The sequence below is a fragment of the Xiphias gladius genome, chromosome 19 (genome assembly GCF_016859285.1).
Source record: "Xiphias gladius isolate SHS-SW01 ecotype Sanya breed wild chromosome 19, ASM1685928v1, whole genome shotgun sequence".
NCBI classification, from domain to species: Eukaryota; Metazoa; Chordata; class Actinopteri; order Istiophoriformes; family Xiphiidae; genus Xiphias; species Xiphias gladius.
This window is the reverse complement of record NC_053418.1, coordinates 13,468,213-13,488,830: the sequence shown is the minus strand read 5'-3', so window position 1 is coordinate 13,488,830 and position 20,618 is coordinate 13,468,213. Positions and strand designations below refer to the sequence as shown.

General features: G+C 37.7%; 1 protein-coding gene across 1 annotated transcript; it reads left to right on the top strand.

Moving 5' to 3' along the window:
- Positions 1-3,519: 3,519 nt before the first annotated feature.
- On the top strand, positions 3,520-18,952 carry LOC120804730 (solute carrier family 28 member 3-like). The gene is given in 18 exon segments (XM_040154291.1): positions 3,520-3,606; positions 4,248-4,333; positions 4,483-4,574; positions 6,183-6,372; positions 10,136-10,285; positions 10,360-10,474; positions 10,762-10,839; positions 11,302-11,314; positions 11,317-11,375; positions 11,651-11,730; positions 11,837-11,963; positions 12,603-12,738; positions 13,550-13,653; positions 13,655-13,717; positions 14,763-14,844; positions 15,960-16,073; positions 17,151-17,265; positions 18,445-18,952. Coding segments are annotated over 18 exon segments (1,776 nt in total). The 5' UTR covers positions 3,520-3,552; the 3' UTR covers positions 18,563-18,952.
- The last annotated feature ends 1,666 nt before the right edge of the window (positions 18,953-20,618 follow it).

The window sequence follows — 20,618 nt, the reverse complement described above, 5'->3', positions numbered from 1 at the left end:
TGGAGCCCTGTCTGTGTCTCAACCAATCTGGTGAATGCCTGCCTCAGACACTGGGCTGTACGCATTCTGCACAGAGCAGTGTGGGTGTACCAATTAAGACATTGTCTCACAAACAGAGTATTCCAATTACTCTCTGCTCCTTTTCAAATTTGACAGAGGTTGTAACCTGTGTTAAAGGCCTTTGACATTTTAAACAAGCAATCCCCCTGTTGAACCATCTGTCATCCACAGACAAAGCATCAGTCAGAATGTGTTTTATCCAGCACTATGAGCATATTATAGTATGCCAAGCATATTTAGTTTCTTGTGCAAATTATGCAGCATGTTTGATGTTTTAATAGCAAAACACAAATGACCATTTTACAATTAATTATATTTTTCATACAATTGTTGTCCCTATCGAAACAGTGAACAAAGTTTTTTGGTTATTTTTTAAGTAACCTAGCAGTCAAAGTCCCTTGTTAATTGCCATGTACATCGGGAGTTAGCTAAGGTTTTAACGATTGTCCAATCTTGATGACTTTGTAGAGCAAAGTCAGCGTCCGCAAACATAAACATGTGGCTCCTTAAAAATCACAGCATCAGACACTTTCCTGGAGTTCCATCAACACTGAATTATAAAAGACAATTCATTCAAATAAACACATATTTAAAATGTGTTTATTTGAATGAGCTCTGGCTCACTCAAAATATACCCATATTTAAAATGAATATGGTTGATTTGTCTGTATGGAGCAACTCCATCATTTGTTTCTGGATAAGACACAATAAAAACTGATCACAAACAAAGTCTGAGATGTACAACAGTCACTAAAAGTAGAGGCAGTTTAATTTAATTCTGGATTTTCTGTTTTGTATTGAAAACTATATTGATTCTGTTGGTCAGATGGCTGGTGTGTATATTTTTTTTCTTACGATGTAACTAAGATCCCCTGGCAACGTGACATCTCACTGTAAAGATCTTTGTCTCTGGCGGTGTGATGACTGGTCCTTTTTGTCCAATCACAATCATGTAGTTTTATGGTCACAGTCACTTCATGGGTGCTCAGTATGATTTATTGTGTCATTACACCAGGGGTCCAGTGACAGATTATCTTTGGTCACTCTCTTAATTGTGAGTTTAAGTATTATGTTCGATTACTGTGGAAAATACCCACCACGAGTTCCCAAAGCCAAAAGTGACGGTTGACCCACAGTCCCAGTGCCAAAGATTTTAAAATTACAATGATATGAAAACAACGAGTTTATTGCATTTTTTATTTACAAATAATGTAGTTGATTAATAGAATATCAAAATATTTGAATATCAATATATTTTTGATTAATTCATCAATAATTATCTATTTCAGCGAGATATCATAATCACCTGTTGTTGCATCACAATCAACTGTTGTTAAATCACAATCACCGATTGTTGCATCACAATCACCTGTGGTTGCACCACGGTCACCTGATATCGCACCCCAACCACAATTTGTTGCATTAAACTCGCTTATTGTTGCATCACAATCACCTGCGGTTGCATCACAACCAACCTGTCATCGCAGCATAATCATGTGTTTTTACCTACTGTTCCATGACAATAACCTGCTGTTGCATCACAATAACCTGATGTTTCAGCAGAGTCACCTGCTTTCACCTGTCAAGGCGGCTCTGCTGTGATCTTTTAAAGTAAATCTTTAAATAAGCATATCGTGTATTTAATCATGGTAATCATTTTAGGTTCACACAAGGTGAAGCAGAAGAACAAGTCTTTTTCAAGCCCAAACATTTACCAGATCCTTCTATGATTTATTCATGTGGGCTACTAAAAATACACAAAGGGGCTTATATCCTGCTTACCCCAAACCTAGGAGTGATAGAGAGATAGGGTCATGATGGGGACACTAGACGCAATGAATAGGTGCAAGTATGTGCAGAAAACATCCCAAAGGCTCATCCAGTGTACTGAATGTTTTTCTTCCTTTGCTAACTGTGAGGGGTTTTGGCACATGATCTCTGCATAAACAAACCTCAGTCTCTGTTCTTGACTTATTGAACTGGTAGGATTTGACTTCATTAATAGGTTTAACATGTGGACTGGCTACATCCAAGTGGTAATAGGGAGTAGTTTTCAGTGGTGCCCATGTGTCCTTAGTGCAAAGGAGTCTGTCTGATTCTTTTTCTTTCTTTCTTTTTTTATCTTTTCTTTTTGCATTCAAAAATGACTGAATGACACCCAGCGTTCTAAACTGAACCAATGTTGCAAGACAGATGATGGACCTTTTCCATTTTAAAGGGAGTATTATGTAAATCATGTTTTTTTTTCTTACTGTAATCTTTGTAGAGGGCTCTCCATTACTAAGGTTATATTATACAGTAATGGTGTGATATATTGTCTAATTTTTTGTAATTAATTGATTTGTTTTGATAATTCAATGTTTACTATAAATTTGTATACTTAGCAAAGAATAGCTTTAAATGAGAGCTCCCAGTATGTCACCCAGCGTATATAACTATTGTCATGTGGGCTCATATGAACCTGTTCTAACCTCTGCATTCAAGCCATGTGTATTATGCTCCTGAGAAATTATACACTAGTGCTACCTAGTGGCTGTTCGTATACCTAAAAAATAAGAGTCTAGAGTCATTAAAACATTTTGCAGAAGCTGCATCCATATTGAAGCAATACAATGTTCCCAGGGGGTAGTGGATTTTGCTATGAAACTGGTTTAGTTCATGAAAGAGACGAAGTGAGCACCACTGACGAATGCTATGTCTACTAATGCTAACACTGGGACATTGTACACGTGCAGACAGTTCTCCCAAGGCTATGGGGATACTGGAAGAAATGACGAAATAAGAGAGGAGGGAGGTCACGTCGTACTGACTGGTATTTGGTCAGATTTTAGAGAATCCGTGCCAATAATTATTCCTGTTTGCAACAGTCCCCAACATGCCTCAACTACACACATACATACACACACACATACACCACCTAACAGACTGACCCTAACCTTAACCTAAACCTAAACCTTAAAACATGTCTTCACCCTAAAATTTAATAATTTCCATTATGGGGACTTTCCTTTTGTCCCCATAAGGAAGAAGAGTCCCTATAATCTGACTGTGTAAACAGATATAGGTCCCCACAATTTGAATAATACCTGGACCACACACACATGCATGAGAGCTCTTGTGTGTGTGTGTGTGTGTGTGTGTGTGTGTGTGTGTGTGTGTGTGTGTGTGTGTGTGTGTGTGTGTGTGTGTGTGTGTGTGTGTGTGTGCAGGAAGAAAGAAAGAAAGAAGGAAAGAAAGAAAAAGAAAGAAAGAAGGAAATAAACTTAATAACCTTATCACCACACATTTGACAAAAATATTTTCCACAGTATCCCAAAAGCTATACCAGGGAGGATAAGCAAGGAAAAGAAAGAGATATATAGAGAGACAGAGAGAGTCACAGAAGGAGGGGGGATTGGAGGGGGAAAGGATAGGACAGGTGTGCTTGAAAAAAAAGTCTCCCAGTAAGTGTCTGGCCAGTATGTGAACAGCAAGAGATTGGAGCTGAATAGAATGGAGAAGAAGAGCCAAGAAAGAGGGAAAGACACCAAGGCCTTTGAGTCAGAGGTAGGCAGAATATTTGAATACAGCCTAGACTTGTATCTCAAGGTGTTCTTGGATAAAACTGTTTGAAAGAAATGGAAACAACTGACAACCTCTGCAGTCAGTTTCAACGGCACATTGAAGGAAATCTTATGAAAAAGCCTCTGTTTATATGTATTTTTTTGTTAACATTACATCTCTCTGCTGATTTTTACTGAATCATCAGCTAGGCTAACCAAGTAATTTTCAGGCTTTATATCAAGAGATTCAAAAGACTGAAATAGTTTTGGGCAAGTTACAACAAATTTTTATTAAAAAAAAAAAGACGGATGTAAATATATCCTGAGGCTTCAGTCTCAGGTTTGCAGGATAAATAGGCTTTTTCAAACCTTCAGTCTTACACACACCTGTACATGCAGAGAAAGTATGTGTGCTCAGAGTGCACAAGAAAAGAAACACTCCTTCAAATCAACAGTTTGAATTTAGGTTCTAAATAAATATGTTCCACTGTGTTAGCACTCTTGTGTAAATACAGGAATATATTCCTAATAATATTCATCTTTAAGACATGCATGTGTGTGTGTGTGTGTGTGTGTGTGTGTGTGTGTGTGTGTGTGTGTGTGTGTGTGTGTGTGTGTGTGTGTGTGTGTGTGTGTGTGTGACAGGAGCAGGATCAGATATACATTGATGTGGACATTGCTTCTGAAGTTGCAGACGATGTACTGAAAAAAATAGATCAACAGAACAAAAGGTTGCTTCTTTGTTTTCGCCAAGCGCACAATATCTCTTCATGTCAGATTTTCTCAGTGTCTTCTAAATCGCCAGCCTCTCTCTTGTCCCTTTGATGTAACATTTATGTGCTCTCTCCTTATCTATCTATCCTTTTTTTTGTGTGCGTAGCTTGCTGGAGAAGAAAATGGAGGCAGTCCAGGGCTATTTGGCAGAGCACAGAAACCAGATCCACCTGTTTATGCACCTGGTTTTAGCAGCAGGTTAATTATCTTTGTCAGCATCTGTTAAAGTTTAACTCACACTCTAACCCCCAAATAGGTTGTGGGTCTCTGCTTGCGGGCCTCCACATGCCAACAGTGTGTTTACATAAGCCTGATATCAAAGAGAAGCTTGCCTCTTAAATTCGAATCATGAAAGAGTCTCTCATTAATCAATTTCTAGTCTTGCTTTGGGACTTTCAATCTGCATCAAGGCTTGTAAAGGGCTGTTGAATTTAACTTTGCAAACTAAATGCACTGGTTGGAGTGGATCTACAAGCTTTGTGCTTTGGAGCATATGTGTGTGTCTGTGTGTGTACACAAAATGACTTGTCAGTGCATTTGCTGTCTTCTATAGCAATTGGAAGAGCAGCATTAGTGGTATCGTGACATTTTATTGATCCAAAGATAATAAAAGATCATATACCTATGACTTATAAGGCTTGTTATTTTTCTTTCAAGTATCACTAATGATTTTTTTTGTCCTTTTTGCAAATATTTTAGAGAATTGTCTGGCTTTTTCTTCATTTAATCTTGTGAATATGGCAAAAGAAAAATAATATAACTCATTCTTATAAGCGGGACAATCTGCTGCAAATGAAAATGATATGAACTGCAATGAAAAATATGCAAAAAAAAAAAAAGCTGCATTCTTCTCTAAATCTATTTCAGTTCAGTTCACGTCACTTCAGTACTTGTTTTACAGAGGGAATGCAAGTTTACAGACGAAAACACATTGCATCATTTGAAGACTTAGGACAAGAAAACACAATAAAAAGAACTGAAATGAAGGAGTTTGAAATGTGAAACAAGCCTTTTTAGGGTTCACAGGACTTCAGACTTCATGGATAAAATGTAACTTTGTTGTATGTTACATTTTTAAAGTGCATTCTTTAAGTCATCTGTTCAACAGAGCGGTGGTGAAATGTACCTTATTATATTTACTCCAGTACTTGAGTAATTCTACCTTAAACTTCTACTGCACTTGATTTCAGAAGTAAATGTTATACTTTTTACTCCACTTCATTTATTTTAAAAAATTAGTTACTAGTTACTTTGCAGATTCAAGTTATTAATCGAAATGTGATTAATATAGATTAGTACATCCAGCAGTTTATAAAGTAGCGAAAATTAACCCCATCTTTACCAGCTCCAACATTAAAGTGATATGCACATTAATGCACCATTAGTTATAATCCAGTAATGTAATAAACATTCTGAAATGTGCCATTTGGCATAATGAGTATTTTTTTACCTTTGGTGCTTTAAGTATATTTTGACACTAATACCTTTGTACTTTTACCCAGCATTTCAACACTGTGGCATTGCTACTTTTACTTTTAATAAGAGATCTGAGTACTTGTTCACCCACTGCAACAGAATGATGGACAACATGTAGAGTCAATGATAAGATGAATTGGTCTTTTGAGGATGAGTTATGTTTCAGCTCTGCAGTGGATCTTTGTGGCAGGCCAGAAATTCTAAAGCTAACATTAAGTACACCCCCCCATGGCTTCTTAGTAGCTTTCATCTTTAGTTTTAATAAAAAGAGGTTTCAAATGTTTTCAGCTCTGTGGAATAAAATTCATATTAATTCTAAACTTATTTCAGGCTTCACTGCCATAGTGATAGCGGCAAGTGTTCTGAACTTCCATTGGGCTGTCGGGCTACTGGTCATCTCCTTGGTAACCGGATTCTTTCTCGTCTGGGATTGGATGATGGAACGCTATGGCAACTGGGTGTGGGAGCAGCTCCATCCTATCGGAGACCTTCTCAGCAGAAACTGGTTCTGGATCAGATGGTGAGAAATGAGACACTGTTCAAATCCTGTTTCAGTTTTCCTACTCTGTTGTGCACCTTCCCATATCAACAGTCAGGTAGAGGCTTACTGGTCTTTTCACCATAATGGCACTGGAAAAAAATGATCAAGCAAGCCACTGTAAAGTCACTATACTAAAAATGCTTCTTAGTAGCTTGTACTAATGTATAGCTAGTTACTTAGTTAGTTAGTGCCCAACCCACATGGACTTACAAGATACAAAAAAATGTTGCAGCGGTGATACGTTTGTCCAACATGAACATAACTTCTTATATGGCATTGCAAACAATAAACTTTGTGTTATGTCCCATGCTCTACAAATACAATTAGCAAAAGGTTCCCCTCCTGACAAGCCTAGCAAACAAAGTCATTTTTCTACAGAGAGACCAGTAAATCTACCTGTTTCTACATAAAGCTAAAGGTAATGTACCTGAAGGTAATTGTGCAAACAGGGTTCTTTGACTTTTGGCGAAATTCTGATTCACGTAAGGCTCTACGCTGTGGTTTTCATCTGACAATATGTTCTTAAATTATATATGTGCAAGTATATAATGTATAGTGAATTCAGAAATTATTCAGACTCCTTCACCTTTTTCACATTTTGTTATGTAGCAGCCTTATGCTAAAGTTGTTTAAGTTCATTTAAACAACCCATCAATCTACACGCAAAGCGAAAAATATTTTTTTTAGAAATGTTTGCAAAATTTTTTTAAAAAGGAAAAACTGAAATATCACATTGACATAAGTATTCAGACCCTTTGCTATGACACTTGAAATTTAGCTCAGGTGCCTCCAATATCTCTTGATCCGCTTTGAGATGTTTCTACACCTTGATTGGAGTCCCACTGTGGTAAATTCAATTGATGGAACATGATTTGGAAAGACACACATCCATCTATATAAGTACTCACAGCTGACAGTGCTTATCAGAGCAAAAACCAAGCCATGAGGTTGAAGGCACTGGCTGCAGAGCACAGAGACAGGATTGTGTTGCAGCACAGATCTGGGGAAGGCTACAAAAAATTCCCTGCTGCATTGAAGGTTCCCGAGAGCACAGTGGCCTGCATAATTCTTAAATGGAAGAAGTTTGGAAAAACCAGGACTCTTGCTAGAGCTGGCTGCTAGAGCTGGCTGCCCATTTGCTAATCTGAGCAAATGGAGGAGAAGGGCCTTGGTTAGAGAGGTGACCAAGAACCCGATGGTCACTCCAGAGATCCTGTGTGGAGATGGGAGAAATTTCCAGAAGGACAACCATCACTGCAGCATTCCACTGATCTGGACTTTATGGCAAAGTGGCCAGATGGAAGCCTCTTCTCAGTAAAACAGACTTGAGAGCACCTTAGGATTCTCAGACTGTGAGAAACAAGATTCTCTGGTCTGATGAAAGCAAGATTGAACTGTTTGGCCTCATTTCTAAGCGTCATGTCTGGAGGAAACCAGGCACCGCTCATCACCTGCCCAATACCATCCCGAAAGTGAAGCATGGTGGTGGCAGCATCATTCGGAAGGTACAGGGAGACTGGTCAGGGTTGAGGGAAAGCTGAACGGAGCAAAGATATCCTTAATGAAAACCTGGTCCAGAGCACTCAGGATCTCAGACTGTGCTGAAAGGTCACCTTCCAACAGGACAATGACCCTAAGCACACAGCCGAGACAAAGCAGGAGTGTCTTAGGAACAACTCTGTGAATGTCCTTGAGCAGCCCAACCAGAACGGCTGTCCAACGACGGTCCCCATCCAATCTGACAGAGCTTGAGAGGATCTGCAGAGAAGAATGGCAGAAAATCCGCAAATCCTGGTGGGCAAAGCTTGTCGCATCAAGCCCAAGAAGACTCGAGGCTGTAATCGCTGCCAAAGCTGCTTCAACTAAGTACTGAGTAAAGGGTCTGAATACTTACATCAATGTATCTCAGTGTTTCCTTTTTAATAAATAAATTTCCAAGAATTTCTAAAATTCTGTTTTTGCTTTGTTACTACGGGGTATTTAGTGTAGACTGATGAGGAAAAAAATGAATTTAAAAAAAATTAGCATAAGGCTGTAACATAACAAAATATGGAAAAAGCAAATAGGTCTGAATACTTTCTGAATGCATTGTACATAATGTGCAAGACAGCTCAGACAAGTAGAGGGTTTCTCTGTCTCCTGGCAACAACAAAGTCCTCAGACTGAGGAAATTCATTGTTTTTGAAATCAGCATGAGTCCGGAATTCAAACTAGGCAGGATAAAGGAAACAAGAGCAGTTGATGGCAAAGTGTGAGAAAGTGCTGTGTGCTACAGTGCATGTAAAGTAAAATAACTGCACTAGCTCAAGGTAACTTCAGTGGCAGTTTCCTCAGCAGAAAGGTGAAGCCGAGACACAAAATGGACAATAATAAATGTTATTAAACTAAAAAATGAAAATAAAAGACATTAACCAATTGAGTTAAAAATTCTCAACTTTCCTGATAACCCACCTGAAGGAGTTTGATTTCCTTCCTGCAGACCACCACTACAAGATGCTTCAAACAAAGACATTCTGCACCAGACTCTCTTTTATTCCTGTAGCTGTTAAAGGCTGAATCTGTAAGTGTAAGACATGAACACCTGCAATTATGGATGCATTAGTGGGGGGCCCTGGGCAAGGGCCTGCTGTTTTTCATGTTCAATTAGTACATTTCTATTTTTATAGATATATTTTACACGCTTTTATATCAGTGACTATGGACCTACAAAGCTAATGCCGGTCTGCAAACTAGATTACCATCGGGATAATAAAACAGTTGAAGTTGAATTTGCATAAGCCAGGAAAAGTATTTTAAAGAAGCTATAATCAATAATTTTATATTAACATTTGATCACACGACTATGAATCCAAAGAGAATTATCGCCTGACTCTGCAGTTCCCCTATTTATAGCATATTTCAGCTCATTGTTTTCATTTTTTGTCCCATAATTTTACTGTGTTGATTTACTCTCATAGTGCTGTTTTCTGCCACAGCAGCAAAAAACTTTAAAAGGCAACTGTATGCTACCTGCCCAACGCCAAACTGCAGACAGAATTAGCCCCTAGCTGATTAACATAGTGGAGCATTTACCACCTAAGGAGCAAGGTATTTCCCCCTGGAGTTGGTGGAGAGAAAAACAGAGCTTACATTTGTCAGGTGGCCAGAAACACGACTCCAAATGAATGCTAATGTTGCTCCACGTCTGTTGGATGTGTAAATAAGTCACTATTTGCTACTAGGTTTGCCATATGAAGGTTGATAGTATGTCATTATCATGTGTAAAGCTTTATATCTACTTCCTAAAAGTTGTCAAAAAGTCAGTTAGTGCACGTTTAAGTATGAATAAGACATCATTGTGTGTTTGGAACTCTGTAGCCTTTTGGAGGTTGTTTTGCTCTCTTTACAAATACCTCACAAGCTGCTTGAATTCCCCATAGTATCCTCAGCAACAGAGTCTTTTCCAACTTCACAAACAATGTTTGATATAAAAGGATTCAATCTCCTTGACACAAGTGTTAAAAGACTAAAAGGTCTTAAAAATGTTGTAACTGAGTAGCTATCTACACGGGCTAATCCTCTCTTAAGCAATGCACCAGCTGGGTATATAAAAACATCAACCTGTAACTTCTTTACAACATTGCTTCCTTCCTCTTACCAATATATAACACATATTACAGATGTAGACTGTCTCTGTTTGTCTCTCTCCTCTGTCTTCCTCCTCTTCCCTCCCTTCCTCTCCCTCTCTGGTCTCCCTCTCCAGGATAATATATGTCGTAGTGCTGGTGGCTGTGGTGTGCTGGCTTACACTGGACACGGCCCAGCGGAGGACCAGGCAGCTTGTGTCTTTCTTTGGTTTGCTGGCCTTCATCTTCTTAATGCTGCTGTTCTCAAAACACCCATTCAGGGTAAGGCAAATGCAAACTTCAACATGCACACACCTACATAAATTTGTGACCATGTATTGTACATGTGTGTTGCTTGCAGTGGTCTTGGCATTCTTTTCCTCTGTGGGACCGGGCTACAGTTTGTCTTTGGTCTTCTGATTCTCAGGTCGACATTTGGCTTAGGTGCACTGGCATGGCTTGGAAAACAAGCTGAAGTAAATACGTGCAGACACACACACACAAACATATAGCTTTTCAATAGCTTGTCAGTGTTTTTTCTAATCATCTAGCATAAATGTCTACTGTTGCCTTTGGTAAATTCTGGGATTTATCAGTTACTGTAGTTTTGAAACATTCACAAACATTCCTGCTGCATCCCTGCTTGACTTTTAAAGTACAGTATAAGTGATGGAAGATTTACATGTTACATGAAAAAGACACTATCAATTGTGTCTAAAGTTTCTGTTTCTGTTGCTAACAATTCAAACTCTCCTCCATACAGAATCTTATGTCATTCACAGACGTTGGGTCTAAGTTTGTGTTTGGTGCAAGTTACACAGACCACTTCTTTGTCTTTAAGGTATGACACACCGGCATGATGCACACAGGCACACAGCCATGAATGAGGCAGCAGAAAAAATAAAGGCATCAAGAATAAGAACAAAAATTAGTGTGTTTACATGGACATCAGTACCCAGTTATGATTGGGTATTTGGCATATGTGTTTGGGCATGTAAACATTGTATCCTGGCCTTCTGCCATGTGTGCAGAAGCTTTCTTAGCTCAAGTTTCACCAGTAGTTGTTCGATAAATCAAAAAATATGATCATAAAAATGTAATGACGATGAACAAGAGGAGCCATAACTATTACAATCCTGGATACTGTTAGAATCAGGTATATATGAATGTGAATAACATGGTTTCTAAATATGATACCGGGATAAGATGTAGGACCAGGACACTATTGTGCATGTAAGCATACTTAATAATGCCAATGATGATGAGGGTGATGATGATGATGATGATTGTGGACTCTCTTCAGGTGATGCCTATATTGTAAGCTCTGTCATCTCCATCCTCTACTATATTGGCTTCATGCATTGCCTTATTTGAAAGGTGAGAAAGTGGGAGAATAAAGTGGATGGACATTAAATATTTAATGCCCGATCAGCTATCTAAAACCATTTATTTTTAAAGCCCCTTTCATATAAGAAATACAGTTTAAGGAATCAAAGACAAATAATTAATGTTTAAAATAATTTGAAATTAGAACATAATTAAACAATGAGGACCATTATTTTTATTCTTTTAATTTGTATACTTTATATCATAAATGATCATAATTTTTAAAAGTTCAGTTATTTTACCATTGATTTTCTGACTCCCCCCAGATTGGACTCATAATGCAGGTTACCATGGGAACATCTCCAACAAAATCAATGGCTGCATCTGGAAATATATTCCGGGGACAGGTTAACAAGTTTAAAAAATAAACAACAAGAAACAAACATTCACTGATATAATTATATTATCCCATCAATCCAGTAATCTCAAATAAACCCAGCCTCTCTCTCTCGGACAGAATCAACCCTCCTGATTCGCCCGTACATCAGTGGGCTAACTCACTCTGAGATTCATGCTGTGATGACAGGAGGTTTTGCCAGCATCTCTGGTACCATTTTAGGAGCCTTTATCTCCTTTGGGGTGAGTAAGATGTGTGGGAGGAAGTGGATAAGAAGATGAGGAGGGCACTGAGATTGTCAGATTTAAGTCAGTATTTAAAATAATATATTTCAAACAAATGCTATACATCAAAGATCAAGGTCCATTTTGTGGCTTGATGTCATCAACAGGTGAGTTGTTTTGGAAATAAGAAAACATATAAAAAATAGGATATGAATTAACATATTTCCCTAAAGGGTTTTAAAGATTTCTTTTATTAACTATTTCAATGCCAGATTGGGAGTGCCAGTGATTTACCTGTACAGTGTGAGTTCCTAAACCGAACCCACAATTATATCTATCTTGTGTTTGTGATAAATTTTTATGACAACCAAAGCAAAACTTTAAGCAGGAAGACATTTGTAATATCCCAAAGGTATAAGAATAAGAACTAGGGTACTGTAAGAGGAAGCAACTTTAGGAACACTGTCTAAAATGCAGCCTGATAAAATTCCATTCCTGGCCCAAGGACATGGGGGAATTATTTAGTGTCAGTTTCAAAACTTACCAGATTCTGGACTGACCAAACCTGAGAGTTTACAAAGGGCTTTAACAGCTCTGTCAGGAAGTGAACGATTGACTGCCGAATCTATGTAATCTTGTATGTGCTTCTCTTTTGAGGTTGAGGCAACACACTTGTTGACAGCATCTCTGATGTCCGCTCCAGCCCCACTGGCCATCGCCAAGACATTCTGGCCTGAAACCGAGACCCCGAATGTAACGACCAGTGACCATGACTTCAAAATGGACAAAAAGCGTAGGAGAGGCCAGAATAGACAGACATATGTTAACTCACACACAATACGAATTTTATTGTCTGCTTGTTTAAAAAATATTATTCTAAATTTCAAAGAAAACAAGGAATTTCAGAAGCGTATATATAATTGTGAATAATATCTGTAATTATTTATAATGCAAATACAGAGAAACAGCAGTTTGCAGTGTAGAACTAAACAGTGTCGCAATTAAATCTGTTCTTAAAAAAAGTAGAAAATAGCTTATGAGCTTGAAATGTACTTAAAGTTACAAACAGAGAGTAAATTTTTTACATGATATATTTTCCTTGCAATACAAAAAGTATAGGACGACAGTATTTGAATCATAGGAGTGTAATTGTATGCCCGTCACATGAAGGCGCAAGATCACTGGAAAATAGCATCAGTGAAACAGTGACACATGCACATTGATGCTGAACGACAACATTTTAACCGAGTAACATCAAAATGTTTAAACTTGTTAGTTGTGGTGACCATTTTTAAACATTTTGACCGGACAAAGACCCCCCCTTGGATCCCTGTATTGTCTATTTTAATTGTGTTTTTTAATTGTATTTTATTTGTGGCTCAGTGTCAGTGTGCAGGTGTCAAATTTATTAAGGACAGAAGAAACTTCTACACTGACCTAAGCTGACTGTCTAATGATCTACAGAACTGCAGCACCAATCAGAAAGTTTCAAATGTCATCAACCCATCAACACCAGTATGCTGATGACTCTATAAAATTTTGACGAGATACAGGTCAGAGGATTGAGTGTCAATAACCTTTCAAATGCCTTTTTCTCCTCAGAGAGAGTAAGAATGTGCTGGAAGCAGCATCCCAGGGTGTATCTTGTGCTGTGGGTCTAGTGGCTAACATTGTTGTCAACCTCATTTCTTTCCTGGCTCTGCTGGCCTTTTTTCAATGCCATCCTCTCCTGGCTGGGTGGGATGTTGGACTGTCCGCAGCCCAGCCTTCAGGTGAAAGCCATGACCACACACACAAACACCAACTCTCCAACATGTTCCTATTGTGAATATATTCAAACATCGACCAACATGTTTAAACTTACACTCCTTTTATTACTTTCTGTCCCTAATTCACAAGGAATGAAATACATTCAAAATGTCTGTTAGGCCTCAATGATACAATACACACAATGCGTTTATGTTACTTTAAGTTTACGCTGAACGTAAACTGAAACTCTGTTTACAAGAAAACCCCACAGGGCACCTTTAAGGGTGTGGTTGCAGTATCTTTGAGAGCAGGGTAAAGATGTGTCAGCAGTCAGCATTACACATTTGCAACTTACTGCCATCAAGCATTCTGGTTAACGTTAGCCACATGACTTTTGTAATGATTCTACAATTATGCTTGAAAAGTAGTCTGTGGTTTAAAAAGGTCAGGTCACTAGAAATTCAAAAGATGTATTTTTCCACTCACTCCTGGTGGTACATAACTATGAGGGTATTTTTAAGTTTTACTTGCAGAAATTTGGAGATATAAAACCTGGGCAGATAAAACTGATTGATAGCGCTAGGGATTCGTGAGAAAATATATTTTGCTGTGATTTGGGCAAAGCAACCCCATAAAATGATTTTAAAATATCCAGAAATTAAACATAAACCCATTTCAAGTACATTGCATATACTAATGTAATTGGACTAGATGTCTAGTGTGAACCATACTGAAGTCTTTCATCTGTAAAGCTGAGAGTAGACATTGTCTTAGTTGATAAGACTGTGCTGGTCTACGCACCATCAGAGAAGACTTATTGTGACATTGTTTATATACCAAGTTCTGTATCTTCTGATGCGATACTGGTTTGTAATGGCATATCATTTAGAATTATCATCATCTGGTGAAAAATTTAGAATAATTGCCTTTGACTGGTGGTGTTATTGCCTTCAACAGCTACACATGGCGTAGAAAACGTACGGTATATAGTGATAAGTGTGTGTCATCAAAGTCAAAGTCTGATTGGATTTTTTTTCACTTCACAATGACTTCTGTTTCCTCATCTAGGTCCACTCTGAAACCATCGCAATCTACGTTTTTTGTGGATTTTCCAACATAGCTTCACTAGGGATGTCGGTGGGAGCGCTATGTGAGTGGCACCTCTCAGCCGTTAGCAAGGCAGAGCACCAACGCCAAACAGGCAAACAGGAAAATCAAAGTTCATGAAGGCACTGGCTTGTGTCATGTGTTATGAAATTCTGAAAAATATGTTGTTATTTTAATTCAACGGGACTGAATATAATTTCTGCCACATAAAAATGCACAGGATGAAAAATTGACTGTGTCCTTGATTTTTTTTTTGGCTGGCAAGTGTGGGAGTAAGTGGCGAGGAATCCATCTGTTACTTTTAAGCGAGTTACGGCATGTGGGCTGAATGAGAGTTAAGTCTGTTTCATTTAGCCTGCAGCTGCCTTATAGCCTGGGAAACAAAAGGAAACTCAGATATTCCACTCAAATTCTCAAACACATACAGTATAATATCAGCAAATTTCCAAAACTTAATGAATGCACTACTACTGTCAACATACTGTATAAAGTAACAGTGTGAGTGTGTGTGCTTATGTAAATGTCAAAAGAAGGGTGGCACTGAAAAACAACTCAACTTTGCTCAACAAAAGCCTCCACCAGATCATTAAAGATCAAGTTTCTAATCCAAAAACCAAAGAAATGAGTAATGAACGTTCAAGGTTTGACTGTAGTTGCAAGTAGCTGCAAAATAATAAAAAAAGCAGTGAAGCAAGGAGCGTTATTTGCAGATTAGATTCTTATGAAGCTACAAGTCAAACATTCCTTTCATTGCCTTGACATGTCAAAGGATGGCCGCCCATGATAAATGTACGGACAAATGTAAATTCTTTCTTTGTAGCACAGATACAGTGCAAAAAATCCGCAGGTAATAACTCTAATAAGTATTGAAAAACCGTGGAAACCGTTGATTATACAGTTGCAAGCATAAGAAAGTACCAAACAAGTAGCATGTTTTATACAAAAAGTCAAGGAGGGAGAATAAAGTATGATAGTTTTATCTTTTGTTGTTTACCATAACAATCTGGTTGTACATTATTCATACATATGTTGTATACTGAATGAATGAATGAATTGCGTTGGTGGTCTCTTTTGTTGCTGTCTGATGTCTAAACATTATTGTCACATACCTGTTGCTGTTAAAGTCTTGGTTACATTTTTTTGTTTTCTCCCCTATAGTTGTTGTTTTTCCAGCGGCCATGGCTCCTGATAGACCAGCTGACATCTCCAGCTGTGGCCTCAGAGCTCTGATTGCAGGCAGTGTCTCCTGTTTCATGACAGCCCGTGTTGCAGGTGACTACTGAGTCTCTCTGTGCCTGTATGTGTCATTTACTGCATCCACATAGTGCATGTACTGTATGCTGTTAGGCCTCATTCAAACAGTGTATTTCTCTTTTGACTGCACCTTGCAGAAACATAAACTTACACAGGCACTGTAGCCAGTTTCTAACATTTTTTTTTTTCCTATTTTCCTATTTTTTTTTCCTATTTTTTCCTACTTAATTCCTCCCGTGGGAATTAAGTCGATGCCATTACAGCATTTAGTGTCTAATTTAGGTCTGACAACCATTCAACCATGGATGGATTTTTAAACAGTGGGCTCACGGGCACAGATATGTGCAGTGAAAGGCCCCCCACCCCTCCCAATACAGGAGCAAGACAGTGCATCCGCACTGTTTGTATTGCTGTACTATTTTTACTTTATTTGAATAAAATGTTATTGTAGTATCACGAAGAAAGAAAAAGAAAATATTGGAAATGAATTTGTTTGGCAGACACTCAATATTAAATGAGTGATTAGGAGCAAAAAAAAAAAAAAAAAAGAGATGAGGTCATATCTGATTTTTAACTGAGCTCTGTGACTTTCCATCAAGAAATTTTAAACAGAGTCTCTGGTCCGGTAGGCCCATTCAGTAATCCTTCCATGTATAAAACATGTGCTGTATTTAAAATATTTCATTATTATTTACATATTACAATTATTACATATTACATACTATTACTATTACTTACTATTTTTGAGAGACTACTACTGGATTATAAGTGAGAATACAAAATAAACTTTATGATAAAAGCCAGTAAACTTCTAAAATAGGATTTGAATTCAGATCACATTTACATTAATATTCACACCAATATGTCATATTAATGGTTAACACAGCCACACTCGTTGCTAGCCCAGTTATCATATATTGTACAGTGTATTGGTTTATCACTCACAAATGTTCACGTTGATTTTGTCCTTTCACAGTAATGAAAAGAATGTATAAAATGTTCCAGGATGTCTTTATAGCAGAGCTACACAATATAAAACCTGTCACTCAGGGGATTATATGATTTTTCTGAGGACATTTCTCTGTGGGTTTCTAGGTGTATTGAACATCCCTGGTCTTCAGTGCCCACAGTTCCTGGGCACAGAGTTCCGCAACACCAACGTGACCAGCAGCTCACAACCGGTCACCTGCGACACACTGCTATATAACAGGTGTGCGTATGTCTGTACTTGTGTATTACTGTAACAAGTTGACGTTTGGCTCCTGTTTTTTTTTTTTTTTTTTACCTGTCTTGTGTTTAAACCTTTGGAATAACTGATTCCCAGTTTCCATATATTTGCTCTTATGCTGTGTATTTACTCACCCAGCTGCATAGAGGTTCTTGACACCACTTTCTGATAAGGCACCATTTATAAAGACTTTAAAAGCTGTAATTAATGGATTTAATAATGGTGAATGCATAATTTACTATGATGAGATATGAGTCATTAATAAAAACAAATTTGGGGTTGCCAGGCTGTCGAAAATCCTCCTTCAGCATGGCACTTTTCTTGCCTTTCAGGCTAGCTCCTTAGTTCATTAGGGAGACCCCTCCAGTGGACTGCTTGACCGCCTATCCCCTGGAAAAGGTCTGTGGGACATCTGGACCAAAATCCATTTATAAACAGCTTATTAACATTAACAACTGCAGACTTGATGGATTGTACATCCTATGATTTATTATTAACATTTATAATTGGAGCTTACAGACTAACTTTTGCTGATGGCTCATTATAAATTTATCAAATTATTAATGTTACAGTAACAACTATAACTGTGGACCTGAAGAATTATTACAAAAGGTGAAACCTTATTTAGTATCAAAGGTTTACTAACATTTACAGCTACATTATTAATGAATAGAAACACTAAGCCGTGTTATTACCAAAACATTTTATTAAACAGGACATACTGATGCATTTAGAGTCTGTATTTAAAAAGCAGAAGGGGAACTTCTTAACTTAAAAATGTTATGAATACAGCTTTTATCTTACATTACATTATCTTGTCTTACTCTTTGCTCACGTGTCAACAGCTAAACTCTGTGTATAAGCTCAGAAATGGTTAAGATTTCTGAGTAGGACGAGGATTTTCCACAACCTGTGAACCCACAAGTCATTCTCATTAATGGCTTATAACCGATCTATAAAGATTCAATAAATTTATTAACCATTAATAAATCACTTAATGACCGCTTATAAACCCTTTTATAAATGGTGCCTAACAGAAAGTGGCACCAATATTTTTCTGATATTTCGATACAGTTATAAATACATCACTAACACCTTTTTAGAATTAATGGAGAAGAGAGATGCTGTGATTCAGTGTGTGTGTGTGTTATTTATTTCCAGTGTGACGGTGCGTGAGCCATGGAACGTGACGCTCGGGGAAGGATTCAGTCAGAGCAGTCTGCGATGCTGCTGCACACTCACCCCCCCGACACACTTCAACTGCAGCGTTGTGCTTTAAACTACTGTCAACAAAAACACACACCTCCATTGAAGAAATGTGTGTCGCTTTTTTAGGCGCAATGTACAGTTTGGAATGCAATTTCTATAAGTTGTCCTTCACTGCTTGTCTACAAAAAAAACAATCTTTAAGCCACCTAAATGTTTTTTTATATGTGTGTGTGTGTGTGTGTGTGTATGTGTGTGTGTGTGTGTGTGTGTGTGTGTGTGTGTGTGTGTGTGTGTGTGTGTGTGTGTGTGTGTGTGTACAAAAAACAGAAAGCCCCATTATCAGACACATCATCAAATGAATAAATAACTCACAAATGTATAAATCTTACATAGCATTAAATTAATGGTACAAAAAAAGAAAAAAACATTTAAACAAGTGAAGAATAAAAAACTAATATGAAAAACGAGAGACAAGACCTGATTTTTTTTTTTTTTTTTTTTTTTTAGTTCAATGCTCTGATAAATTGGTAGATTTTCCTGAAACAGCTCTAATTACAAACTTTTTAGCTGCAGCTGCAGGCACAAGCAAAAATTATTCTTCCGTAAAGTCAGGTTTACATTTCCCTGATAGAATTTAAACTTACAGAGGGATGTTTAAATTTTTTTTTTTTTAATTTGTGAAAAGACATTTGCATCAATTGATACCTATATTTGCATAAAGGTTTTGATTAAATAAAACTCATGTTACATGCATGTGAGATGGAGTGGAATGTCTGAGTGCAGCGTGGTTTGTTTGCACCATTGATATAAAACAGAACATTTATATAAATATAATTTATTATTGCATCTTGATTTATTTTATAGTGTACCCCACTGAACTCTAGATATGTGTATATATGTATATACCGTATATGCAAGCATTTGTACATGTATATATAAGTATACGTATGTGGATATATTTGGCGGGGCCTTAATGTATATTTGTATACAGTATGTAATCATAAAGGATGGCAACTCTTTGTATTGCATGTATCTATATGTCTGCAAAGGTTCTCAGAGTATCACACACAAAACACAGTTCTATTTGAGGTTGATACAGAGAGTAGCATTTAATGTGATTACCCAGCAACTGAGATTTTTCTAGAACTGAGAAGTTTATAAAGATTTTCAGACCGTCAGTCCATGGGATATCAAGTTGTAGTATGTGACAGGTAACTGGACTTTGTCACAGTGGTGAAAGTAACTAAGTACATTTACTCACATACTATACTTAAGGTACTTGTGCATTACTTGAGTATTTCCATTTTCTGCTACTTTAATAGTAAACGTACTGCACTTATATAGCACTTTTTTTAGTCTTATCACCACTTAAAGCAACATACACAACATGCCACACTCCCCCATTCACACATAAATTCATACAGCGCTTTCTATACATACACACGTACACCCATGATACATTGGGGGTAATTTGGTGTTCAGTATTTTACCCAAGGATACTTCGACAGGAGGACTGGAGGAGCCTGGGGTCAAACCACTGACCCTCCAGTTCGTGGACGCTCTACCTCCTGAGCCACAGGCACCCAATTGATACTTTATGCTTTATTCTTCTGCACTGCAATTCAGAGGCTGATAAAGTACTTTTTTACTTTTTACTAGACTTTATTGATCCTTTATTGATAAGGTAAGTTCACAAGCTACCCAGCAGTATATAAAGTAAGTAAAATTAGCCTCATAGTTACCAACTGCAAAATCAAAGTGATATATCAATGCATCAATAATTCTGAGTAAAATTCTGAATGCAAGGGTTTTACTTGTACCGGACTATTTCTACACTGTGATACTGCTGCTTTAACTTGAATAAAAGATCTGAGTATTTCTTCTGGTAAAAAAGCTTAGTCAGAATAAGTAAAAGCAGTGTATTACTTGGCCACTGGATGTCAGTGGTGTCTTCTTTAAAGTGCATGTCCTACTGATCAGGCTGCCACTGACCAGTCAGTCATTCTGGCTTGACTGGTAGACCGATTATCCAAATAGCTGTCTGATTAACAGTGACAGAAATGATGGACTCAGACCACCTGCCGAGCAAAGAGAGGGGTATCAAGGGTGTGCATTTTCAACATCTG